This window comes from Gallinula chloropus (genome assembly GCF_964237585.1).
Source record: "Gallinula chloropus genome assembly, chromosome: 8".
Taxonomy (NCBI): domain Eukaryota; kingdom Metazoa; phylum Chordata; class Aves; order Gruiformes; family Rallidae; genus Gallinula; species Gallinula chloropus.
In genome coordinates this window covers 14,410,779-14,438,103 of record NC_140093.1, presented here as the reverse complement: position 1 = coordinate 14,438,103, position 27,325 = coordinate 14,410,779, and the positions used below count along the sequence as shown (strand labels likewise).

At 42.0% G+C, this 27,325-nt stretch overlaps 1 protein-coding gene across 1 annotated transcript; it reads right to left on the bottom strand.

Moving 5' to 3' along the window:
* Nucleotides 1-7,151: 7,151 nt before the first annotated feature.
* DCUN1D1 (defective in cullin neddylation 1 domain containing 1) lies at nt 7,152-24,900 on the bottom strand (the record flags this gene model as incomplete). Its single annotated transcript, XM_084267114.1, has 7 exons — nt 24,842-24,900; nt 15,727-15,943; nt 14,006-14,174; nt 13,312-13,442; nt 8,949-9,031; nt 8,609-8,705; nt 7,152-7,231 (listed from the first exon to the last, which is right to left on the bottom strand). The coding sequence occupies exons 1-7, from the start codon at nt 24,842-24,844 to the stop codon at nt 7,152-7,154; spliced, it is 780 nt and encodes a 259-aa protein (XP_084123240.1). The 5' UTR covers nt 24,845-24,900.
* Nucleotides 24,901-27,325: the final 2,425 nt, after the last annotated feature.

Here is a 27,325-nt window from a genome sequence, read left to right as displayed (position 1 = left end):
GTGTTCATGTCTGTATCATGGCTTCAGCTGCGTAAGTGCAGTGAAGCATAAGCTGAAAATACCAGTTGTACACTAGATGCCCCCATGGAGCATGCAGATGGTTGGGAATCACTGGAAGTAGAGTGCTGCACACTCCATGGAATAGGTATCAACACAGGTGCTCTCTGACTGCAGCTGGTTCGAAATCTGGTTCCTCAGTGGAGATGCAATAAGCTGGTTGTCATCTTGCTGGTCCTCAAGAAGCCTTTCAGCTCTGGAGTAGTCACAAAATACACCTGGGTTTCACCTACTCCTACAACTTCCCTTCTATAGCATATATAGAATATTTCAACTGCTTTTAATTAATGGTTTTCTTAGTGGTGTCTCTTGCTATGAGTCTTCAAGTCACCATAGATACCTAGGAAATAAGTGTTTGAAGTACTCTAATCAGATATCTGCTGTTTGGCTGTAGCTGTTACACCTGAAGCGCGGTGCTCACTTTGGAGCAGCACTTGTGTGTCCATGTCAGCCATGGCATTCTCATCATCCTCTCGCTCCGTGTGACCATGTAACCCTGTCAGTCTGTGTGGTTTGTGTGTCATCTGTTGAAACACCAGCTGTGGTTAAACTGCACGGTAGAAGGCAGCCCCACTCCAAGCATTTAGATTGGCTCAGCTCTGCACTTTGTATTTTGGCTTTTACCACACAAATAGGTTAACTGTGCACAAAAGCAGCGCATCCTGTACTTGGAGAGTAATTTACATTCGTTATGTGTTTCTTTAAAACCTTCCATCTCCTCTTCTCCCTCCCCCTGCTTTCCCTTTTCCCAGTGTTTGTAAGGTTACCGAAGAAACATGCATTTAAACAATTCAGGAAGAACTTAAGAATCCATCTGTCTGCCAAGGTATATTTTTCTATTTGCAGTAAATCTAAATCAGTAACTTCTCATTTAGTAAGAACGTTGGATTGGTTTGTGTAAGACCTGACTCTTTGGGTCTGACAGTTGCTTGGGATGGAAGAAGGGACTGGTTTTTGTACTGATGTCACAAACCTTTACAATTGCTTCTGTTCAAGGAAGAAAGATTTTGTGTATTTCTTTGACCCAAGTGTATGAAACTGATCCCTCTGCACTGGGGACAGTGTGGAAATCTTCCTGGAGATGCCTGGACACAGTCTGGCTGATCTAGTGTAAGGTGAATGTGCAGCTCACCCAGGGAGTGAGTGGGGAGGGAGAAATGGCCATAGGGAGGGAATGGTTTAGTGTTACCCCATGGCCGTGAACTCCACAAGGTGGGGCAGGAATACCAGTAGTAGATGGTTGTAGTTAAAGCACGATGGGGTGTAGTCCCTTTACTGTGCAGTGGCTCTGAAGAAGAAGCAGCACCTTCTCCATGGGACTGAGATCTTGTTTGGTGACAGACGGGTTCCTCGTCATTAGGCAAAACCCCAACTTGCACGTTTTAAAGGGCAACAGAGAAGCTGACATGGGACGATGCTCTGAATTCGACAAAAATGTAAATATTCTGCTTACAATGTTCTGTATATTTTTTTAAGGTTGGGGAGGGAGGGGGAGCAAAGGACAGAATGCTGGAACCATTTTCAGAATGATTTCTTGTTTTCTAGCACAAAAAATTTGAGAAAAGCTTATACAGCTTAGTGTGTGTCCTGGGCAAATATGATTTCTTACTGAAACCTTTGATAATACTTTAACACATGTTTTTTTAATGACAGTATAACTTCTGTATTGGAAAGAAAAAAAAATCTCATTCTCTAGTGTTAGCACTGTCTCAAAGCTGTAGTCTGCATTATTTTTACCAGCTGTATCTGTTACTTCTGTCTGAACTGCTAAACATTAGCAATAGTGGTGGCAGCTTTGCTGGGGGTACAGGCCCTGCCCCCTCACTCCTGCTGCTGGGCAAACTAGTCCCGATGGATGAATAGTGGCCTTTTTTGTTTGTTGCCCATTTCTCAGTTCTTGCCCAGTTAACCTTTACTTCTGTGCAGATCTCGTGGGGTTTGCATTTATCAGTGAATGTTTTTTATTGTTGGGAGTTTTGTATGTTCTTTGCTTCTTGTTGTTTGCTTCCAGAGGCATGGTGTGTCTGGTTTCTGCTGTTGGACTGACTCGATTTATAAGCAAACAGGAGGAGAGGTTGGCTGCTCATGGCTCTATCAACTCGCCATCAGTTGTCGGGGGCTCATGTTCACGTCGGTATTTTCAAGGCTGCTGCTTTCCAGAGATTATCCCCCCCCCCCTCCCGCTAGTTCCAGCTCCTGGACACAGCGGGAGTAACTCTCTAGCGAGCCCTTGTGTGCTGCCCGAGCTTCTGCGGCTTTCCCTACACGGACTTTGCTCCTCACTCTGAAGTACTCGCCGTGCCCGAGCTGTTGCCACGCTAGGATGTTGTTTTACAATAAGTACGTACAATGGTCTTCACTGTAGCTACGATTCGTTTGTCGTTGTTGTTTCCAGTTTAAATGCAGACAGGAAGAAAAAAGCCGAGGGGCCTTGGGCTACAGCCCTCTGCATGGAACAAGCCGTGGGAAGGGACGGTGCTGCTGTTAAGGGAGCGGCCCTGAGGGGCCTGGCCAGGGTAGTAGCTTTGCCTCAGCAGTTTTACAGGAAATTATTTCATGAGGTTTTCAACCTTTTTTTACATCTGGCAGTGAGGTAAAAGAATCCCTGGGGCTGGGAGTTCGGGAAGAGGGAAGGGTTAAAAAGGAGCCTTGCTTTCGGGTGAAGCTGTCCCCAGTGCAGCAGAGGCTGTTCCTACACATCCCCTTAGGGTCTCATAAGCCATGGCAGGGCCTGCGTGCACAAAGGCAGCAAAGCAGCTGGACACGTGAGCAAACGCTGCTGGTTGGGTTTGGGGGGTTTCGAAGGATGAACCCTCTCTGCACGAAGCACCTTTTTTAAGCTGTTGATTCCTGTTTCCCAGCAGAAAGGGGCACTGACAACTGGAAACCGTAGCAATAATTAGTACAAAGAAATTTGGACCTCTGACACTGTGGCCTCATGTTCTTTTTGATTCTCTGAGGGGGGGGGTCTGTGTGCTTGCTCATTGTACAGCTTGGTCAGTAGAAGTTGGTGTAAAAATGGGTTACGAAAATTATATTTATTAAACAAAACTTTCACTTCTAGCTGAGTCATTGTTTTAATTATGTAAATACACTGTAGAGCAACAAGCCTCGTTGCTCTGTGTGCCCAGGAACAGCACACACAGACAGCACCCCCCTATCTGTATGTGCACAGTCACTGCCAGACATCAGCATGGGGAGCACCTCCAGCCTCCTGTGCTGCCTGGAGAGAAGGCTGCCAGCACGGAAACCCCCGTAAGGGATGGGGGGGTGGGAGGAAGTTCCTCTGGGCACAGAGCTCACTGGCAGCCAGCCCCAAGCCTGAGGGGATGATGGCAGCTGTGTGACAAACGGTTGCACAGCCTCCAGCCTAGGTCTGCACCAGTGACTGCAACACCTTCACTTGGCAGCCCAGGCCCAGCCTCCTCTCCTCCCTCGACAGTGGGGGGGGGGGCAGTCTGACTGAATGGCCACTGTCCTCTGAACCTCTCAGGGGCTTGAAAGGCTGGGCTCTGATCCCTGCATCGAGGGGAGGAGGGAAACAGCTGCAATTCCACATCCAACGTTCACACTCCACTCAGGCAGCTTGTATTAAACCAAGTACATTGAGACCAGTTCCTGGAAGAACTTGCATGGGCTTTGGGGTGAGATTTGTACCAGTTCAAGTGTCTGGGCTTGCGTTTGAGTTACAGGTGCTTAGTAGGTTTTGCAATACTTGGCTGATGGGTTAAAGGCCTATTCTGCCAGGCAGGAGTACCATTCCATCAAGTACTTCTTTAAAGGTGGAGTCTGCTCTCAGAGCTCAGAGGCACCATAGGTTTAAAAACCAATCTCAGCAGTGTACCCTACTGAAATGAAATCTACAGAGACTTCTGGCACCATTATTTAAATAAAGTGTGAGTGACAAGTTTATTAAATGCATTCTTAAAAAAATTACCTTTCTTAAATAAGGATTTCTTAGCACAGCTCTCAGTGTAAACCAGCTCTGGAGCATGGCATAAGTTATTAACAAAATAATCAATGAGAAAAGTAATTTACATGCGCTGGCCTCACCTGTAGTTAAACAATTGCACCCTGTGTGGTGTCTTCCTTCACGTGCAAGGGAATGGCAGCAGGGCTGGAGAAAAGCAGCTCCCTTTTGTATGTGTAAACATTTAGAGCAAGCAGCAGGTGAGGTGGCACAGACGTTCTTAGATTTTTACATACACCCCCCCCAAAAGAAAATATTGCCAATAAAGTGTGTTTTATGCAGAAAATGTGTTCCAGAGCATTTCCCCCCCCCCCCGCTTAAAAGCACATTCTAGAAATAAGTCTTAAAAATAATACACTGAAACAATGCATGAGAAGTCTTAGTCATGGCAATTTCACTGGAGCTTTATTGCCTCTGTTGGTAATGAGAGGGATTGTAAGAAGTTACATTTGAACTTACAGAGATATGCAAATGATGGGTTTTTTTTACTAAATATAATCTGCAGATTAAGTGTTTTATATCAGGGCACTTCTAATTTTTGTACATACTGTATAAAAACAGGTCACAAACTTGATGTTCCTTCTTGGTTTTCTTGACACTTGGCAAAACTAAATTGAGCCACTTACTTTACTTAAGGGGAGATCATCAAATTGAAGACATAAGCACTTACGAATTAAAGCAATCCAAGTAAGCAACTGTCTGCATCCTTTAAACAAAAAAAGAAACCACACAAATATATAAAGGAAAAAAAAAAAACCCACATGGCCACATCCGAGCACGTCTCAATACAAAATATTCCCTGTATCCAGGCATTTTGTCCTTAGACACCACCCTGTCAAATCAACTTCAGTCACTCATTTTTAAAAAACATTTTAAGATGCCATCATAGCACAAATAACCCTTTTCTGCAACATAATTAGTCAAAGTTTTATGTATTTCTTTATAATTACACAGTAATTATAAGCCTGTAGTACCAAACTGATGACAACACTATTTTGTTGAAAAGATCTCGCCTTCAAAAGGAATAGTCTGTAGAACCCCACAGCATCACCACTACCCACTCACAGACTTCTTTCTGAGCAACAAGTCTGTCCTGGGATAAAAAGCCAGTCAGTTCTCCTCTCTGAGCACAGCATACTTGAACTAATCAACCTGAAACTCTCCCAGAACCCTCAAGACAGAAAACAGCACGCAGACTTTGTAGAGCTTTTTTTTTCCACCTCCTCCCCTCCCACCCCTCCCCCAATTTCACCTCCCCGTTTATATTTACACGAAATTGAGAAAGGAAATACTGAAAGCAGCAAAACACACGGCTTTTGGCGTAGCCAATCCAGTAGCTGGAGACAGTTTGCAATGTTTGCATGGAACTGTAGTCTGGAAAGAAATGCACAACTGGGTTTTCTTCAAAGGGCACTGCTACAAGGGGAACAAGCCTTCTGGGCAGCTTCAGAGTGCAGCTAACAAGTCATAGCTGTTTAGCAGTAATTTTTTTCCTAAAATACTTTCAGCCACTGCATAAAAAAGTATCCTGCTGTTTAGTGCAAGTACCAATTACTCATTTCAAAAATAATTCTGGCCTTATCATGGGACTCATTAGAGTGTGGACTCAAACCTCTGTCCTTACTTGTAACTACAGTGTGTCTGTTCTCCCGGAGCTTGGTGCGTTCCAGTCTGTTCTACAGCAGGGTGTTTGTCAGATCTCTTCACAAGTAACTGAGGAGTAAAAGCCCACGTTTAGCACAAAAGCAGCTCGAGAGCTCTTGTAGCCTTAAAAAAAATAAAGAATTGCATCTGATAAAACCTGTTCTGAACAAAAGGAACTTGATTTAGTTAAATGCAATAAAACAGTAAGAAGTAGTGATGATCCACAAAATAATTTAAGCAAACAAAGCCAGTGTAGTAGTTTGTATCTGATCTGTGCTTGTTTGGAAAAGCTTTACTCTTAATTTCTGTATTTGGCAACCACAGTGATATGTCAATTTAAGGAAAACTCAACAAAATAATTTAAAAAAAAATGGGTTTCATTCATAATGGCAGTACCTCTATGTTACAAAGATTTATCTTGCTTCTCAGGATAACGGTTTCAAAATCAAGACACCAAACTCACCAGCTTCTTGTACACAGGGCCATTTGTTTTGTCATACCTCAACCATAAAAATTACGCCTCAATTTAAAATACTGTATTGTGTAGCAAACATTTAAGACACAAATTCAGTATATTCCAAGTCTTAGATTTCCACAGAAATGAAAAACCTTTCCTTGACAGACAGATAAGCATTTCAAAACTGTAATGAAATCTGATTTCTTAGATAATACCCTAGAGAATATAGATTCTATCGTGACGCACACAGCTCATCTCAATGACGCTCACCGAAGGCTGACTAGAACATTAAACACGGGTGCTTCAAGTGCACAGTAGTTGTGTCGTACTTCCAACTGTTCTCCCAGTCAGCTGATGTACAATCAAACCATTCAGAGAGGCACCTAGATCCCCTCAGTATCAACAACCTCGGGTTTGCTTCGTTTGATCTCTGCAGTTGCTTTTCCCAGATACTCGGACTCACTTAGACGATACCTGTACTTTTCCAGAGAAGAAAAAAAATATCTCTCACCGGAGCCGGTACACTTAAATATTTCACTCTGCCAGGAAGTGCTATCAGTACAGTCTTTGCAACTAGCCCCAAGTGTGTATTTAAGGATTCTGTTAAAAATTGTTTTGATGTTGATCTGTATAATTCAGATGCCATACAACAGCTGCTTGATGATGACGAGCGTTGTGCTTTATGTGAAACCAGAAACCTCAAAGTAATTGTAAAGCTTCTAGGACTTGTGGGAGATGAAACTGGGGTGGTCCACCAAAAAAGAAAAAGTAATCCATGATGAAATCCACGACGTTGGAATTTTAACGGGCAAGAGTGGTCCAGACTAGAAGAAAAGCCCAAACCACCAGTAGAAGAATGAAATATGATATGGTCCAAGATGTATCCTTAAAGGTTTGTCTCAACCCTCAGCCATATTGTGAGGATTGATCTTCAGTTCAGTCCAGCCAGCAGAAATTGACTGTGCAATTTTCCATTTCAGGTATTTGTACAGACTATGTACACTCTAGAAGGGTCCTTTAGTGCTACACTGTCGTACTTTTTGTCCCAGCAATTTGAGGGCGTGCAAATTCCACAAAGTCATCAATAAGAACTGGCCATGCCCCTAAAAAGAAAAGACCACCAGAACATGAGAATGCAGTTCAACAAGGCATTCTTTTTAAAGCTGCAGCTCCAAAGTGATATATATTCAGTTATTTTCTTTCCAGCCTTCACAAAGCACAGCTTCAATCATAAAATTGTGATTTAATTGTCTTGCTTGAAATTTAAGAGCTACTTCAACATTTCTGCTTCCTTTAAACCCCATTAGTAGACATCTCTTTTAAGGGTCAGACTTCCCTCATCTTTCTGACCAAAAAATAAGAAAAAGCAGATGACAAGAGTTCTAGCTTAAACCAGTCCTGGGTTTGGCACCACGACTTGATCTCTGGGACGGCAAGAGAAGCTTGAAAACCCCTGGATGAAGAGGTCTGTGCTGTGAGCAGTAACTCAGCACACTCCACTGCTGGATTCTGCACAACTGCAATGCTCGTCTGGTCAAATTAGAGCGCTTGGCCACACCTCCCAACAGCAGCAACCCAGCCTGTAACCTAGCAGGCACTACACAACATCACACTATATGTACACTGCTGTACTCCTTAAGGGTGGTTAAAATGCTCATCATGTCCCCAGTCATGTCCATGATGGTCATGTGAAGGTTAAAAAACAATTGGGGGCTGTTGGCTACTCCCCCCATCCTCCTCAAAAAACATTTTTATTCCAAATGGTTAAAACATGATTTCTACCTTTAATCTGTCTGAACTACATTCAGACTGAGAACTGCCTGTAATTGTTAAATAGAGCTGTGGAAGTTTGCTCCCCTCTGGTCTGAAGTAGCTGAAGTTTAGTTTCCTCCACTCACTGAACTGATCTGCTGCCAACAACTGTTATTGGCTGTTCTTGGCTACACATGGACTGGAAGAAGAAAGATCAATACAAACATTCACAAGAATACAGGATGTAAGTTATGTTTAGCAATCCCTGCATGCTGCCAGCTTCACTTCAGTATTACTACATGTCCAATCTTGACATAAATGGAAGCAACCAAACTTAAAATAAACAGTCTCATGATAGAAATGCAATAACCAGAGTGTCCTACAAAGAAACACAGCGGCTGTGAATCAGTTACTTAGCTGTGCTGACAGAGAATCTCTGTATTTAAGTGGGCAGAGTCAGGGTTTGTATCAGTAATAAAAAAAAACAGTGCTTGAGATTGGACAGAAGAAAAAAAGAAAATGGATTTAAGAAACATTCAGCATTTTCTTTTTAAACCTGCAGTAACAAACAGATGATAACAGCATGCACTAAAGTACCTCTAACTGAGCTTTAGATCACCAGTGATATACTAGTTATGCTGTTATTAGACCACTGCACCAAAGCAAAGACACTGTAATAAATGTGGCATCAAACACAGGAGTTAATGAAAGGAAAAGGAAATGTTTACCTTCCTCATCATAGTTAGACATATCATCTGCTATCATCGTACTAAAGTCTAGAAGAAGGTTCCAGGTATCCTTAGGAATTGATCTTTTATGATGCTCCTGTTTGGAGGGGTGGAAAATTTATGTTTAAAAAAAATATTTAAAAACCCTTAGACAAATTCATTTCTACTTTCTTGGACACATCCATATCCCCAAGACACATTTCTCTCATACACACAGTGAAGTGCAGGATCTAGGATCTGGGTCAAAACAGCCTATTTCACCTACTCAATAATTCAAACACATTTATCTTCCAAGTTTTGAAAATTCTGCAGTCTGGCTTACATAAAGATTTAAACTTACCAACAAAAATTTGTTCCACAAGTCTAGAAATTTAAATCTTCCATTAAGTACTAAATTCCAGTAGGCAATGGCCATTTCTAAATCTGTAACATTAAAATATATTACTTTTAGAGATACACATTTCAAATATACCATCTCCACATAGTCATAAAGGTGAAAAGATTAATCTAATGCAAATACACTCGTGGATCCTTTACAAAAAGGCAACCATAGATAGTGTTACACAGGGATTTTACAGATTGATACTTTCACTTGCATAGAGAAAACTGAAAATTGCCCATATCTAAAATATCCAAAACACACAATGACATTTCATATGCCTTTTGCTACCTACCAGTACTTTAGTTAAAATATTTTTACCTTTGAAATGCTATTGAAGCAGAATTTGTAGTATTTTGTAGTAAGATCCGCTTTATTTTTTTTTAATAGTTTACATAAACCTAGCTCTTGATTTCCCTTTTCAGAGCAACCTTGTTCCAGATGCTGGCTCTGCAGAAAAGAACACTTGACAAAAGCCACGTTACAATCAGATGTTTCCTCTTGAAACATCTTTAAGCACTGTACAAGCAGATGTTTGTTAGCTGGTCTTGTTTTCGTTGGGGTGAGTTTTTGTTGGTGGTGGGGTTTTTTCCCCCCAGAGACCCTGTTAAGTTCTTGTTTGTTTTCAAATCTCTTTCTCAGGATGACTGGTAAACCAGAACTGATGTGGTTCAGGAACAGGACTGAAAGGTTCTGGCCCACAGCAGGTGCCAGCAGGAGCACAGCAGTGACAGAGAGACTGGTTAGTGGTAGCACGTAAGGAGAAAAGCCAAACCCTCCTCTTCCTGGCATTTGCCAAGGGCCAGCCTGAAATGACTGTTTATCAGTAAGGTGTTAGCTGCTGAATGAGCATTATGTATGGGAGCTCTAAGGCTCTACCTGGTGGGATCTCCACTAGCAGGAATTAACAAGAACCTCAGCACTTACTGTCTAACAAAACGTTCCTGACTGTGATCTTACCACGTACACACAGTAACCCCAAAAGGCTACCTAGTGAAGTGACCTCTTTTTTAACAAAAGCTCTAATATATTTTGCAGTCTAGCAAACTTCTTCCACAAACAATCCTCTTGTGAGAGTGAAGAGGTGCCTGATGATCAACTGCACCTCAGGGGAAAAATAGGAACCAAAAAAAAGGAACCTGACAAGACACCCCCAGAAAACCACTCCCTTCCCAGATGTCCAAACTATTTCAAGAAAGAAAGATAAATAACCTGGGAGGCAGATCTTAGAGGTAAAATCAACAGCAAAGTAAACAAAGCGTGAACCCTGCACTGGTGGAGGGAAAAATGATGGCACTGGGGGAGTTTCTGAGTCCTTTAGTATCTTAGGTATTAAAAGCTCTTCTCAAGCAGCACATTCACATTGCAACGTTTCAATGCTTCCTGACCACAGAACACAGTTTGTGGAGGATTTGCCATCAGCTGCGGGGGGCGGGGGGGGAAGGAGGAGGAGGTACAAAAAATGTTTTTAAAACCCTTAAATCTAAGGTTTGAGAAGCAAAGACTTAGTGACCAGAAGTCCCTACTCCTCAGTAAATATGCCATAAATGCAAATGAGGCTAGGTATCTCTCTAACAGAAGATTCAGATACAAAGATAAGCACTTCAGTTTTCAACTACAACTTCCATCTTTCTAAACACTTCAGATAAAGCCAATCAGTTCCTCAAGGAAATAGATTAGAAAACTAATTTTTTGTTTGTTTGTGATGCAATAATAGCAGGCCATGAATGTGCTGCACTTTCATAGTGGTTTATAAACAACCACTATAAACAAACTGCATTTCAACATGCTTATACAACTTTGAGATTATTCTTTTAAGCAAAAGACATTCCAAAAAACGCATCTCAGGGTGCTGCAACCTTACTCTCAAATTATGCTGAGTCCCAACATGCAAAGCATGAAGACATAGTGCCTTTAGGACAAACTAAATGTTTTACAAGAAATTTTATGAATCACAAAATTTGAAAGTAGATCTTTAGATTTCCATAAGAAAGTGAAAGTATGCTCAGGAAAATCCTCATGGATCAAATGTGAGAGCGTCCAAATACATGCTCTATTTTGTGTTTTATCCAGAGGGATGCAAGAAAAGCAAAGGATGTTTAAAATCAACATCACCTAAATGGTTTTCTCAAATGATATGCAAATATAAGAAGAACTTAAGACATCCACAGTAAGGAATTATGCAGAGAAAATGAGTTTCCAGAACTGTGTGTGAACTACCACGCCATGTTTGGAAGATTACAGACCAATACACATTAAAATAAATTTGCAGGTTCCTACAGGCTGTTATTTAGACACTCCAAAATGAATTGCCTAACTAGAAGCACTTACTTTTCAGCACTGTACTGCTCCCCATATTCTTTTGCTTCAGGGTTTCCAGACTTATTCATGCCTAGAATTGTGTATTTATTGGCACCAAAAGGGTTGGTAAGCATCCAGATTTTAAACTTAGTTCTACATCACTTCCAGATCCAGACTTAAATAAATAACATCTCAGACTATGTAGATGCTACATGGATCTATGAAAACTACACATGCTTTTGTCACTGAGAGAGCTTAACCTGCACAAAGAAGCTGTAAGATGAATGAGACATAAAGCAAGGGATATAGTTTTCCTGGTAAATCGCTTTTACTCAAGTCTATTCCATCTGGGATACTCAAAAGATTAATATGTATATAGGACTAGCAGAAAATAGGAGGTAAATACTACATCAAACCCTTCTGCTGTTCTGAAGCTTTGAACAAAGATTGACTATGATCGTGTAATTATGCTATCACTGATTTGCCACTGCACTTCTACCACCTCACACACTCTGCCAAATACTCCTTGTTGTCTAAAGCTGTTTAAAGATTGAAAACAACATGCAAATGTTACAACAGTAACCATTAAAAGAACACCTAAACCCTACAGCCATTTCACACTGCACAACTGATTCTGCACTGAAAGTCTCCCTAAACTAATTTCTATCCTCTCACAATTCAGTTTCTCTCCATATTACCCTTTCTGCAGCAGCCTGTAAAAACCAGTATGGCTTTCTACAAGAAATAAGAATCAGCCCATTCATTTATTTGCAGGATTCAGACCTGACTACATGCATGCACAAGAACTTTTAAACAGTTTAGTAGTGCTCTTTCAGCTCTTTCAAACACAATGAAACTCATGATCCAGTTGAAAAGAAACAGGATACAGAAAGATGTTAAAGAATGACACAGTCAAACCAAGTCATGGAGCTTTTGGGTTATTTACTTATTTTTCAATATTCATTTTAAGCCAGAAATTGTTCCACACAAAAAGTAAGAAAGGAAAACCAAAGCAGAAGGCTCATCTCTGCCCAGCACATGAATACAAAGCTGGTCAGTGGCTGTCAATTTAGGGCAGTTTCACTACTGAGAAAAATTGATTCACAAGCTCCTAAGGAAAAGCCTTTCAGTATTTCTTCTCAGAAGTTAACTGTTATGGAGTCATGAAATACTAGTTATAGCTAATATCCCCAGTACACCATACATAAATGAATGTGCATTCTGGTTGGTTAACATTACTGCTTCAAGGAAATTTCTGTTCCCTCATTTTTGCTGCTTTGAACAGACAGATCTACAATTTGTTCATTTCCTTCTATCAGAACTATGGCTTTCTGACTTGGTTTTGGTTTGCAGGTTTGTTTTTTCTTTTAAAAAAAAACCCAACCTTAATGAGCAATTCTTCCACCTTGCCTGTTATATTAATCGAAAGCACAATCAGCTCAAGAGCTCCAAAATAACGAACAAACATTCAGTGAGTTGAGGGGGAAAACAAAAGCAGCAAGAAAAGGCTATAGGTAAGCACCTGTTAACAACAGCACAGCAGCAGGTATCAAGCCCAGCATATAGAAAGCTATTTGTACTATTCTGATTCTATTTTGCCAAGACATTTGCAAGCATTTTTGGTGTTACAAGACACTGTACAAGTGTATTTACACAGAAGTAAGTTTTACAGCTTAAATTTATCCTAAAAATGAAAATTCAATTAATCTGTTCGGTGGTGAAGTTCTAAGTGGTGTAATTACGCCGTTAAAGTGAGAGCATAATCCATTGTGCATACTGAGAACTGCACACAGTCTCAGTGAAAGAACAAACCTTCTCATCAAATTCTGTAGTCTCTATTAGTGATGCAATCTTTCTATCAATCTGAACACCTTAAACTGACATCTATCTTTCACAACAGAGAGATGTATTTTATCCCACGGGCAGTAATCTTGCAGATTTCTCACAATACTGCTTTCACTTAGTGCTTTCATCAGTCATTTCCAATGTTTACAAACAAATGTTTATGATTAAGAATACATACCTAAACCTTTCTGTCCCGGATTCTTTGCAAAGTTGAAAGTAAACTGATAAAAATCCTTAAATCTTCCTGGCTCTTTTAATTCTTGTTCCATTTTAGGAATCTGGGCCTTCAGTTTTTCTATACTGTCACACCTGTATTTTAAAAAGCACGTTCATATTTGTGTATTATTCATTTTGCAATAAAATACAAGTTATAACTAAACACACAAACTTTTTGTGAGATACAATAATATTATCAGAACGAAATTCAGGAAGTCTTTGTTTAGCCTGTAGGTACAGCACAATTGAATTTCTCTGTTCTTTATTCACATTGCCATTTTCATGTGCCAGTTGATACGGATTATAGAACGTGAGGTAAGACTTGACTACTACATTCTCACAAGGCAGAAATCCCAGGTAAGCTAGACTGCAGACCGACATCCTTGCTTTACCTTCTTGAGCAGCTCTATGGCAACTGAAATGCTCTCACAACCAAGGCAAGTAGCACTCAAAGTTGCCTCCCTTTTTTCGGTCACTAAGCATCTAGCACAGAGACAGCAGATGCGTTTTTACAGAGGCAGACACGCGATGCTGCACTCTGAAAAGTCTCTGAAGCCTGAAAGGGCAACGTGATTGTGAATTCTCCAGAACAGGGCTGTTTCACCATACATTCCAGTTTCTGACACTGGAGTACACTGTCAGTGTCTAACACTTACCCTAGCTCAGTCATTCCATCCATGAACTCCAGCTTTGAAAATTCACACTGTGTTGCAGCTCGGAATTTCCATGCAATGATGAGCACAGTAATGCTGGCTGGGTCAAGAGCTAGATCATCACAAAACTGCTGTATACCATCTATACCAATTTTATTTTCATCTTGAGGATCTTCAGAATATAAAAGTAAGTATCAAGAAAAACAGATTTTTTAAAAAGCTGGTTTATTCAACATGAGTATTTAAGATAAACATTTTAAAGAAACCATTTTTGGGATCAGCTCTTATAGGTGAATAAGTTAAAAACAAAATTAAGTTAGTATTTTCGATAGTTAAGCTTTAACAATTGAGAAAGTTACTACAATAAAGCCTCCCATACAATGAAGCTTATGTTATTTTCATTTAGAGACAAAAGCACCACAAACATTTGTTTTCTGCCTAATAACATGCATGACATTCTGACTCATTCTGTACAGAGAACAGTGGTCCTTTCCCACCACCCCAGTTAATTATTAGCATCCTTGGTTACAATAGGGATCTGTGTACCATTATAAACAATTCTGCAGTGTCCATTTGCAAGCTGTACTGATACAATTATCAAATTGGTCCATAAACTACTACATTGACATTAGTTTTATGCATTTTCTGGCATCACTGGCACACATGAGATTGGACGTGGCAGTCTCCAAGAGGGAAGTTCCACTGCCCAGTTACAGAATCACAGAATGTTAGGGGTTGAAAGGGAACCTCCCTGCCAGAGCAGGATCACCTCGAGCAGGCTGCACAGGACAGCATCCAGGCACGTTCTGAGTATCGCCAAAGGAGACTCCACAACCGTTTTAGGCTCTGTCACCCTCACAGTAAAGAAGTTCCAAATCATGTCTAGGTGGAACTTCCTATATACAAGTTTATGTCCATTGTCTCTTGTCCTGTCAGTGGGCACCACTGAAAAATGACTGACCCCATCCTCCTGACACCCTCCCCTCAAGTATTTATAGGCACTGATAAAATCCCCTCTCGGTCTCCTCTAGGCTAAAAAGTCGCACTCCTTGTTCCACAAAAGAATTAACATCTGGTCTGGAAATGAGATGATCACATTTCAAGTGCACTAACAAAGACCATCTAATGTAAGCCAATAAAGACTTCAGGAAAATGGTATGTGGATTATCCACGAAGAGAAAATTGACAGAAAATGTAGCATTCTTAGGTTTTTTTAAAGCGCTACAACACATAATTTGTTCTACTGTACTGAATTTGTGGTCAGACATCATCAGTTGAACGTTGGCTATACAACATATAAAAAGACTTTGTTTTCTTTTCTCCTCTGTCTGGTAATAATTGCAAGGTGAATAAAAATTAAGGGAGAATTCATGTTTCATATGCAACCTTTCACTGTGTCAGAAGCAAGTCCTGAGTGATGTATTTTCTCCAGAAGAATCACCTAAAATCCACGTTAACCGTTATACAGTCACTGCCTGTACACACAATTCCAGTTCCAGACCCCAATACTGTATAAATAAATGTACATATATTTAGAGCACATAAGGCAACCACCTGCGACTCGCGTGAAGCAGAAGCCTACAGACATACCCTTCAAACTTGTATTGTTAGCAACAGAAATACGAAGCTGAAAGAATCAGTTAAGATTTCCAAGCAGTAATACATTGCAATTAAGAATACACACATACAAATAGGAAATAAGCCTTAAAACTCAGGGTACTCACCTTTGTATCTGTTATATAGTTGTTCTAACTTCTTTCTGTCCAATGATCCTTTAACACTCTCTCGTATATAAAGTTCAGGATTTTGGAAAAAGTTGTCTGTTGCAACATCTAACTTCCAGTCATTCTGAGACAGACAACTCACTGCTGTCTTTTCACTAGATTGTGTGAAGACCATAAACTGACGCACTTTATCCTTCTGTGATGATTTCAACTTGTTCTAGGAAAACAGACAATACTGTAACTAGGAAAGTTTTAGTGGACAAAAATAAATCATCCATACTTTTAATAGTTTTAAATCAGTACCTTTTATCATTTTCCCAAGCAATTAAGGCTATTGCTTGGAAATTAGACAATGCAGACAATCAGACTCCTGGGGCAGTTATACACTCAAACCAACACTTACTTTCTCTGGGGTTGGGTTTGGGGTTTTCTGTTTTGTTTTTTAAGTTAAACTTACCTTCAATCTAAGTATTCTATATTGTAACAGAACTAAGTTAAATCAGCACAAAACCCATGTCGGCAAATCAACCCCAGAAATAAAAAATGGGTATTCATTCTTATTTCAGATTTTGAGAGAGCACTGAAGGGCATATCAATGGATATGCAGGTGGAGAATGGGACACCTTGATTTAAATCAAGTTCTGTTTTTTTAAAAAAAAACAACATACACCTCAATTAATGAATGCTGAACCTACTGAAAAAGGGCAGCTGAGGTGCCTGTATCAAGTCTGTGGCTACCAAATACTTGGCAGATTAATTGCCACAGCAGATGCAGCAGAACAGGCCATTTCATAGCTCACCATCCCTGAACGAGAGCGCCTGGCATTCAGTTAGTCCCAGCTCACTGAACTAAAGGAAAGCCCAGCTACTGCAGGACCAGGCACACCACCACACTGCAAGGTGCGGGATCTCTTGAGGTGCCCCTTGATGGCAGGAGGAACTAGGCTGGATCATCCATTGCAGGGAGTCACACACTGAAGTACCTTTAAAGATTTTTATTTTTTTAAGAGATTTTTTCACTTTGAAGGTGCTCAACTCCACCTACATAATCTGCAAAACATTCCTGTGAGGAGGCATTGTCTCCCTTTCACAGGTGCAGCAACTGAAGAAAAGAAAGGTAAGTAATTTTGCCAGAGGCGGATGGGGGAGTGAGTAGCCAAGGTGAGAGCTCTGGAATTTCAGGCCTCCTGCCCAGACCCAGAAACATCTCTCTCTGCTAAACTGAATGGAGAACTTGCTGCCAGTAATTCAGCAGCATAGAGTGATTCCCAAGGATATTTCTGATGAGAAGCACAGTCAGTACATCAAGAGTACTAATTACACAAAACTTCTGATCAGGAGAGAGCAATCACACAGCTCTTGCACTAAATCCAAATTCAGTTCTAGAGTTCAAAGCAAAAAACCTCCTAACCTTACAAGTCAGTAAGTAAAAGTTCTGACTTTTCAACCAGGATTGGATTTTTCACATGGCACAAATATTTCATTTGTAGTTTACCTTGCATTCTAACTAAAACTTATATATTTTATTACTGTAATGTTCAAGTGCATGGCTCCTCAGGGAATGCGGGGAAAAGCCCAAAAAAATTTCTAGATGTGATAAACTACACTCTTCATTCAAAAGGATAATTAGTGTCAAATCATATTATCACTAGTAAAAAGAACTAATGCTTCAGAACACAAATTCATCTGCCCTGAAAGTCAAAATCAGTTTTATGCTGCTCAATGACACTGTGAACTCCATTATTCATAACAATAGCTCTGTTACCAGCTTCAGAATTATACCTTTAAAAAAATAAAATACAAGGGCATCACACACAGCTTAAACTAATACCCACATCATGCACTACAGAGACCAATGCACTGTAATTTCACATGCCTTTAAAAAAAAAAAATCCCTCCCCAAACCAAAACCTACTTCTACACTTAGCTGAAACCAAAATTTTAGCACACACTGCAAACCTAAAATGCAGTGATATTAGTTAGGTCACACAACTTTTGCAGTTACAATGTATTTCTGTTTTATTTGCTGCTTATTGGACCTTTTGCTACAAACATGTTTCTGAAACTCAGCTTTGGTTCCAGGTAAAGGCCAAGCCATCAGCACAGGTCCTACAAAGATGCACTGCTGACAACTCCTGAGCACTTCCAGCAGGCCTTCAGCACCTCACAATACTGAGCTCAGACTCACAGAAATCACTTGTGCTGACGCATTTGGAACGTGTTTTCAGTTCCAGTTTCTAAAATATATTGTAAACTCAGATATATTAAAACAAACAACTGAATGAAATCCCAAATGATGATTAAATAATCCCAAGGTTAATTTTCTGTACCAGTTACCAGCTTCCTCAGATCAGTTAGTTGCACACAGCCAGACTGTGGCATCACCACGCTCTGCGGCACTACAGGGCAGTCATGCGACTTGAGCTTTGGGGTTTTGACAAAGTGGGTGCCTTTAATCACTAGGTAGTTTTGGTTTGGGGTTTTTCTTTTTAATATGTACACATAAATATGTGTGGTCCTTTTAGTAGTAAGTATTCTGTAAAACCTCAGGAGGCTTTGTTCTGCTCTACTCTGGCAATGGTAAACTCTAAATGCAGTGATGTACAACAAAGTCAAGGCACGGGCTTACAAGGGCTTCACCATCAATGCCCCAGGTCACAAGCTGTAGTGGGGTTTGCCTTCTGACATGAAAAAGGACAATGCCCTTTATTAGATAAAAAAACCCCTGATCACCGAAATCACTTCTTCTATATAATTTAAATCCTATATATGCACGTGAGATCTTCTTGTGCTTGGGGGTTCCTAAGTAATAGTAAGGATACAGAACATTTTTAAGTAGAACACTGGATTTTGTCAAGAGTCAAGCAGCTAATGACACTAATCAGTACAGCATTCAATAATATATTAAGAAGCAATAAATCACACTGTTCAATCACAACCTTTTCCTGGAATAACTTCATTTTTACTGGTCAAACACAAATTTATTTTCAGTGAAGAAGTGCCAAAGTCCTTTCTTTATATTTGGTGAATGTTTCCACAGAAACATTCATCAAATAGTGCCAATGTGGACAAGACACTCCTCATCCTAAGTGACTGGACAACTCCTTGAGGACCTACTACAGGGCAGTAAGAGATGAAATTACTGCTGAGTTTTTATTATCCTATTATAGCTCCTCTTTCATCACATTAAAAACCCACATTTCAAGCAGGAACAGGTTCTAAGCCTTCTGCACTTTTAAGGGCTATTTCTAGAAACTGAGCTCTAACAGTCTATTAACGTTTTAAGTGTGCAATACAGAAGCCAGAGCACTCTATAACCTTTAATCCTGTAGTCATCAGGCAACAAATACCTTACACTGCAATTATATATGCTGCAATGCAATCCTTTTAAGATATCTGTGGTTGGCTGACCATGGCTAGAAGCCAGGTGCCTACCAAGCCGCTCCATCACTCCTCAGCAGGACAGGGTAAGGGGAGAAAAGAAGATGGAAAAAACCCCTCATGGGTCAAGATATAGGCAGTTTAATAAAGCAAAAGTAAAGGAAAAGTTATTCTTTGCTTCCCATCTGCAGATGATTTCCAACCACTTCCCAGGAAGTGGGCTTCAGGACAAGTAGTGACTGCTCCAGAAGACAAATGCCTTCAGTAACAAATGCCACCCCTTTCCTTCTCCCTTCTCCTAGCTTTTCTTGCTGAGCAGATGCCATATGGTATGGAACATCCCTTTGGTCAGCTGGGGTCAAGATCCCAAGATCTTACCCACCATAAAACTGGTGAGGGGGGATGCTGGAGGGGCAGCCTTGATGCTGTGCCAGCACTGCTCTGTAGTAGCCACAACACTGGTGCATTATCAGCACCTTGCTGGGTACTGATACCCAGCACTGTGGAAAATTAACTCCATCTCAGCCAGAGCCAATACAGTATCTCAACTTCAACACTACTTAAATGGGAAGACAGATTTTTCTTTCTTGCTAAAATATACACACAGAACCAATGGAAAATGAATGCAACAAATTGCCTAGTAAATCTTACTGCTTGTGGTAAGGGGAAAAGGAAAAATTCAGATGTGCCACCCTTCAATCCAGTTTGTGCAGTATCCAAGCTACCTTTTCTAATGAGGGTGTCATAAGAGACAGAAGGTGAATTCACTTTTAAAACAAGGAATAATTTCTCTTAGTGAAAAGCTACATTATGTAGATTTGTAAAACTATAATAATTAAATCCTCCCAATGAAATCTGATGATAATATTACTGTTGTGAAAGATTTAAAAGCAAAATTTAAAAAAAATACTTGGGCCTCCTCACAAGTGGATTTTTTTCTGTCCTCAAACAAATACTCCCCATCTCGGAGTAAGCTTTCGTAGTTGGGGGGGGACACGGCAGGGCAGAATTCTCCAACTCTAGCTATATGGCTGTTTCTCCACACTCAACCTTTAGTCACCTCAATGAACAGCTCTGCACACTGGTCATCAACATGTTCTGGACAGCTAATAGCCATATGAGGGCTCCACTCTCCCAGATAATGTCCACAGGAAACAGTAACAACCTTCTCCTGCACTGCTGGGACTGCGGAGCTGAGGATGCCTACCAAAACCCTGTTCTTGGACTCTGCTCAAAGGTTACATGCGGCTGCCAGCCAGACAAGCAGTGCACCATCAGTCTGAAGTATCCCTGCTGGAAACTCCTTATGGCCCCCAAAGAAGGCATTCACACAGTAACTCTTTAAGGAGGAACTGCTTTTCACCTTGCCCTTCCCAGCCACCGCTTACTGGTGATCGGATTCCTGCCAGTTTCACTGCTAAGGAATGGAATTCGAACGATGTGACATCTGTGCTTTTGTTTCAGTTAGGACTCAAAGAAAAGCCTGTTAAGTTCTCATGCATGTGACAGGTAAAAGCCTTTTCTAAAATAGTATCAACCTGCACCAAGTCTAGGCTTTTGTTCTAACTGCATTTAAACTCCAGAAGGTATCTGACTATGGGAAGCATCCTTGCACTTCCAAAGGACCCCAGTGACATCAGTTCAAACACAAAATAACTTCAGCCTGCACACAGAGGAAGGGGCTGGTGGGTGCAATAGCCTTGCAGATCACACCTGCCAGTTCTGTCATGTCTTTACACACACTAACGGTCAAGAGAATATTGCTCCCTTACAGTGCCTGAATCATTCCACATTGGGCTCCAACTATTAAAGCAAGATACAAGACACCTGCAAATAATCTGGTTTACTGTGTGTATTAAGAAACCCCAACATGGCTAAAAAGGCAAAATTATGAGTATTTTTCTTTGATATGTAAAGAAAAGTTAATCATAGCAAAGGAAGTTATGAATACTGTGAATTACATTTTAAACCACCAACTGTGAGAGAATACAGATATACTAAGAAAAAATCTGGTAAAATCCAAGTCAAAGCAAAAACAACCCGTTTCTGGATAACATAGACAAATACGCCCTTCAACGACATTTTGTTTAATAGCAGTTTTTCAAACAGACAGCACACAAAGTAGGTTTGTAAGGACATTTTAAGCTTCTGTTTCAAATTAACATGAAATCCATTTGTCTGCAGTGGAACAGGACAAAACTTAGGAATTTACAAGGTCTGTTCATTTATAGATAAATCAAAGGAAAAATCACAAGCAACATAAAATCAAAGTTGCATTTTACACCCTCTAAATTTCTTCTAGTGGAGTTTGTTTTCCGCTTGCATACAAGCAGACATCTTTTGCTGAAGAGCAATATGTAGTTATCTAGAAGACTGCAGTAGTTGCAATAATGTTTTAGCAATCTGTGTTAACTTGAGAGGTGAAGGAAACACCAAAAATCAGGGCTTTTTCAATTTAAAAAAATCAAAATAAAGCTGTCCAGCTTTTAGCATTCTAAACTCTGGTCCAGGGCAGAAGCTCTATTCAGCTATTAAAAGCTGCGTTTGTGCCTTATATTTGCATTGGCACCATAAAACCTGAGTAAAATATCAAGAGCTAGATAATAAATTTCACACCTTGTTCTCAAAGCAGTTCATATTCCCAAATAATTTTTTCATGGCTCTAGTTAGAAGTTCAAAGGGTTCTCTGCTAAGCTGGAAGAGGAAACAAGATCATGCACCATCTTGTCTAGCACTCTGACTATTCCATCCTAAGCATAATGCCAAGAATCTTTAAGTTTTACTATGGGAGAACCAAAACCAAAAACATTTAATATCAACAAACTACTACAGGCAAGAATATGCACCATATAAAGCAGACCTGCAGAACAGCTTGAGTTAAACACTACATAACAATGTCATGAAGTACAATAACATTACAGGAGACAGCGTCAGACATGAAATTCTTGTAATACTAAATTTTTACAAATTCCTGTCACCTGACATTTGCAATAAGAAATTATGTATTTATCAGGATAGAAATACTCTTCCAAGAACATGAATTGGGACAATATAATAGCTAAGGTAAATAGAGAGAAGGTGAGTTTTTTTTCTCTGGATAAAAATATGGATACTGACACACTTGACTTGATGATCACACATTCATTAAATCATACAGAATAGCACAGGTAACAGCTCTTTCTGGAGAGCAATGTACCAGCCTGCTGCCCTGTCTTGATTTGCAGGCACACTACTTGTCCTTATGATGAGATGAAGCAGTCACATACCAACAGGTAAGGTGAAGGAGACCACTTCTACAGATGTTGCTCAGCTCAAATGAAAATGTGTATCAGAGAGGCAGAATGCTACCAGCAATCCCAGGAACACTGCCAGGTGGGGTGTGCCTGAGCACTGGTCAGAAAGCGCTTTTCAAGACACCTAAACGGCCTGGCTGCTCTAACAGCCTCCCTTACAGATATTGGACAAAGACAGTTTGAAGCCAGGAAACCTTTGTCCTGAAAGCACTGGCTGTACGAACACAAGTGTGATTAAGAGCCAGAAGGGCTCTAACTGGCAGTGCTGCATGGGTGAGTAGGAGCCAGGCTCTGGCTGCAAGAGCCTCCACCACAGCATTTGCTGTGGTGGACAAGCAGCCTGGCCCCAGGAACCTCCCACAGCCCCTGGAAGGACTGGCCCGGGCAGTAGTGCATACAGGCAGAAAAACGGGACAATGAGTCTCATGCTTCTGGATGGACATCTTCAGATCCCTGTGAGGAAGTCTCTCTACTCTTCCCCCTAACTAAACATAGAGGATTTTGATGTACCACAAGTACAGGTACAGAATCCTATACCCAGACACTGGAAACAATTCATACCTGCATTTACTGCTTATAAAAGCCGCAGCCTGTCATTTAGTCTCACTTCACTGTTTATGTCATCCTTTCACCTGGGTGTTGGAGACAACAAGCACAACCTGGAAAATAGTTGTTTGCATAGTGCCTAACAAGTGTGCTTGGGGCCATGACTAGAGTATTCAGATACTCCCTCCAATCTGATAAATACCAATCTATCAGTATAATATTGTTCCACAGACTATATCTGCTAGTTCTTTAGTTAAGTACTTCCAAGAAGACTAGACAGATAGGAGAATCCTATTTCTCACAAGAAACTGTTCTCAGAATAACGTGCCTCACTATTTGTTATATTGCTACTTAGTATGTATTGTTCCATTTAAATTTTGGCCCAATAAGTATATGTATGTACGGACATGAACTGTATATTCTGCACACCTACACTGGATATCCTGTGAGATGACTCAGAGGTAATTTTTATGGAAAAAAGGTCTTCATAAAAATTTGTGTAACATTACTGTGTAAGCGCTATTCAAGACAGTTCTCAGACTGCAGAACTGCTGTAAGGCACCTCTACAGTTTGAACTTTATCCAGACTTTAAGCACCCATTAAAAACTCAAGTGAATATCTCCATCACACAATTAAAAACGTTACTAGTAACACAGTGACAAGTTTATTAGAGGTCTAATTTAAATCCTGGCTGACCAAGTTTTTATACCAACTTAACTCCACCAGTTAAAGGTGATGTCTTTCTTTTTTTAATATGATTTTAATACTCCTTGCCAGAATAATATTAACTGTAGGTATAAGCTATCTTTATACCAAGAAGTATAAAACCAACAGTTCTTAGACTCCATTCTACACCCTTCCTAAGACAATGCAGCTACTATCGCGAAGCACTATGTTAAACCGTACAGGTGTAGCTAAAGCTGTACAGCTTTTGTACGCAGAGAACGCCTAGAAGCACAACTATGAACATGTTCCCTTGTGCGCACAGGACACTGTAAGAGACCAGTAAGGACCCCCTTATTTAAAACTAAGGAATGCCTTTCTCTTTTGTTTAGACAAACAAAAGTACCAAATTTTGTTCTGACCACTGTGGTTTCTGTCTAGGAGAGGGAAGGGAGAAAGTAAATTTGAGAGTCTACAACAAATTTTCAGCTCTCATGAAAAACATGTAGGGATAAAATGCAAGATAGGTAGGTCCTCCTTCGCATCACGTACATGAATAGGAGCTTTACCAAACCACAAAACAATTATTCAGAAATTTTCCAACATAATCCCAGTTCAAGAAGGATCAAATACACAAGTTTCCCAGTGAACTGACAGCACTCAGTGGGCCCTGAGCCACCCTGAGAGAAACTCCAAGTCACCCACAGTTTCTGGCAGCCCCCCGCAGCCTGCTGCTTACCACCTCACACAGGGCACAGACCAAGCTGCCCATAACACGCCTCTACTGCCCTGTCACGTACAAAGGTGCCTGAGCCTTCGTACAACGTGCGAGCGAGCACCTCCTCGCCGTGAGGAGGCCTGACAGAGCCCCGCGGGCCGAAGGCCTCTGCGAGAGCCCGGCGCCCCCAACCTAGGCCCCGGCGTCGCCCCTGTCCAGGACCAGTCTCCTGCCTGGCCGCTCCGCGGCCAGCGGCCCCGGCTCACCGCGCCGCCCTTCCCGCGCCCCACAGGCCCTCCCCGCCCTGCTCGATAGGACAGCCGAGGAGCCCACGGCCTCAGGACATTATGTCCTGGCTGCAGGGCCCCCGGGACCGGCCCCTTCGCCGCTCCCGTCGAGCCGCTCCCGGACACCCCAGCACGCCACAACTAGGCCCCAGCTGCCCCTGCGGCGCCACTGCGGCTGGGCGCCCCTGAGGCGCCGGGCCAAGACACAACCGGGGAGGACACTCACCATGTTGAGGGCTGTGCAGGCCTCTTCCCTCCCGGCTCAGGCGGAGACTGAGGGCGGCGGCGGCGGCAACGGCTTCCTCCGGCGGCGGCAGCTCCCGGCTCCTCACGGGCCCTTCCGCCGCCTCTCGCTCATGCGCAGTGCGGCGCATCCCCCGCGCCGGGAACCGGAGCTGCGCGGCTGCGGCGCCGCGGGCGGGAGACTTCACCGGGGGGCGGCCCGGTTGCTTCCCCTACCCGCGGGGGGCGGCCGGCGCCTGAAGTGCGGCGGTCAGAGCTGCGGTGCTAGTGGCGGCCGGTCGTCCCACGCAGCTGGGGGCCCGCACGGCGCGGGGAGCTCGGCCAGAGGAATGGAATGGAAGGAACCCCCCTTCCCCGCTCTCCTCGGTGTTCCTGCCTGGGCGGCAGCGGCGGTGGGCTCCCGAGCCGCGGCCTTTCCTCCCGCCGGGCCTGCCGCGGGCCGGGGCCGCTACCGTGGCGGCCAGACGCTGCGGGGGTCCGCGGGACTCTGCGGGGCGCGGGCAGCCCGCCCGGCTCCTCGCCCGGGAACCGGTCACCCCGCGTCCGGTTTTCTGTCGGGAAGACTTGTGCTTTGTTCTTAAAGAAGCAGAATTAAAACATTTTGGGAGGGCTGGGTGCGACCGCGCGTGGGCTAACAGGCGGTGCCTGCCACGCCGTGCTCGCAGAGGGGTTTGGCGGGCAGCGAGAGGCAGCGCCTGGCTTAGAGGCGAGAGGCTCTTCAGGACGGGCTCGCCAAGCCACGGAGACCTGGGGAACGCAAAGTCCGAGGGCAGCAGCTTTACGGGCGTTTTCTTAAGGCACTACCCTGCTCCCCTTGCAAGTTTCCCTGCCAGAGGTTGTGATTCCCTGGGGAGCTGTTGCCTTCTCTGCAGTAGCGTGGATGTTCTAGCAAAAGAGGATGTAAGGGTTAAATCACGCTCTGTACCAGCGTTGTTTTTTTCCCAGGAAAGCTTACTCTATCTACTGCAGACTTTGGCAGCGAGAAAGTTTTGGGAAGGAGAGTATTTGCTGATAGAACTCAACAGTGGTGGCAAACTGCTAGTTGTGAAGGACAAAGGTTTGAGGTCTGATTCTTGGTTTCTCATCTCCTGCTGAGCTGGGAGCTGTTAAAGTAAGCTTCTGTATTTATGTTACATGACTGGTATGATTGCACACACCACAAAGAAATTAAGACTTCAGAAAGCTCTTCTTTGTGATGTATGTACATATTTGCCTTTACAGAAGAGTGTCTGAATCACTTCTCAATTATTTCCGTGAAAAATCAGAGTGACGCTTAGATGAAGTGTGAGGAATTTAAGTAGCATTTGGAGAGGAGAATGAGGCTTGTCCTGTGGAGTGTCCAATTGTCTTGGTGTTCTGAAACAAGAAAATTAAGGGCTGTCTTGATAGCAAGTGTATGGGCCTATGGGTAAATTCAGCTATCCTGAGAGACAGCAGTTGCCTGGATACCTTGAATCCTTCTGAAAAGCGTGGTTTTGCAATCAAGGATGGCTGTGATGTGGCCAATATAACAGCCATCAGCACTGCACCCTAGCCCAGTCAATGTGAACTCCAGGAGGGAAGCCAAACCTGAAAATGTATTTCATCGAGTTACCTGTCATCACAACGTGCTGGGATGGCCCTCCTGCAATCTGGAGACACAAATGAGACTCCTTTGAGAAATACTGTGCCACATAACAACAATCTGATGAACTGTGATTGCAGTGCAGGACAGGGACAGGATTTTTAAGTGGCTTGTCTTAACATCTGCAACTTCCTCTTTTCCTACACTGCAGTGTCTGTTGGCCGGTTTTTTGAGTGTTTGGGGAAACATTGTGTTTCTTTTTAGTTTTACCTATTTTTACCAAGTTGTAATAAGATTATTTTAATTTAAGAGAATGTTCAGAAAGCATGTGTATTTTTATTTTGCTTTTGTTCACTGAATAAAGTACTAAGTGTAAACTAAAAGAGCACTGAAATCACCGTAGTCCTTTCTTTGAGTTTAAAACTCCTAACACATTAAGGCCTGATGTTACAGATATTTAAGAGCACAGGGAACTTTATGTGCAAACTTTAATGAGGTGCTAATTGCATCAGCAGACTCACAGGTATTCTCTAAAAGAGATGCTTTTAGGCATTCAGAGCATGTTTACTTCAAAAGCATTCCTTGACAAATTCACCAGTGGTACAACTTTTAGTTCAATCCATTATTTTCATCTTCTGCCTGGGTTACAGTTTTGCAATTTTTAGAAGTTGTTCACTGTACTTTATTGTTCAGAAATTCTTCCTGCTGTACCGTCTTCTGCTTTTTTCCTGGGAGTCGGGACATTTTGACTCTGCTTCCAGCTTTGCTTGTCTTGTGATTTGATCACTAACTTAGCAAGTTATTCTCCATTATGAACAGCAATCTTATGAAGTATGGAAAATCATACCTAACTGCTTTGCAGGGGCTTCTTAGCAGGACAGATAAAATGGACGATTCAGCAAA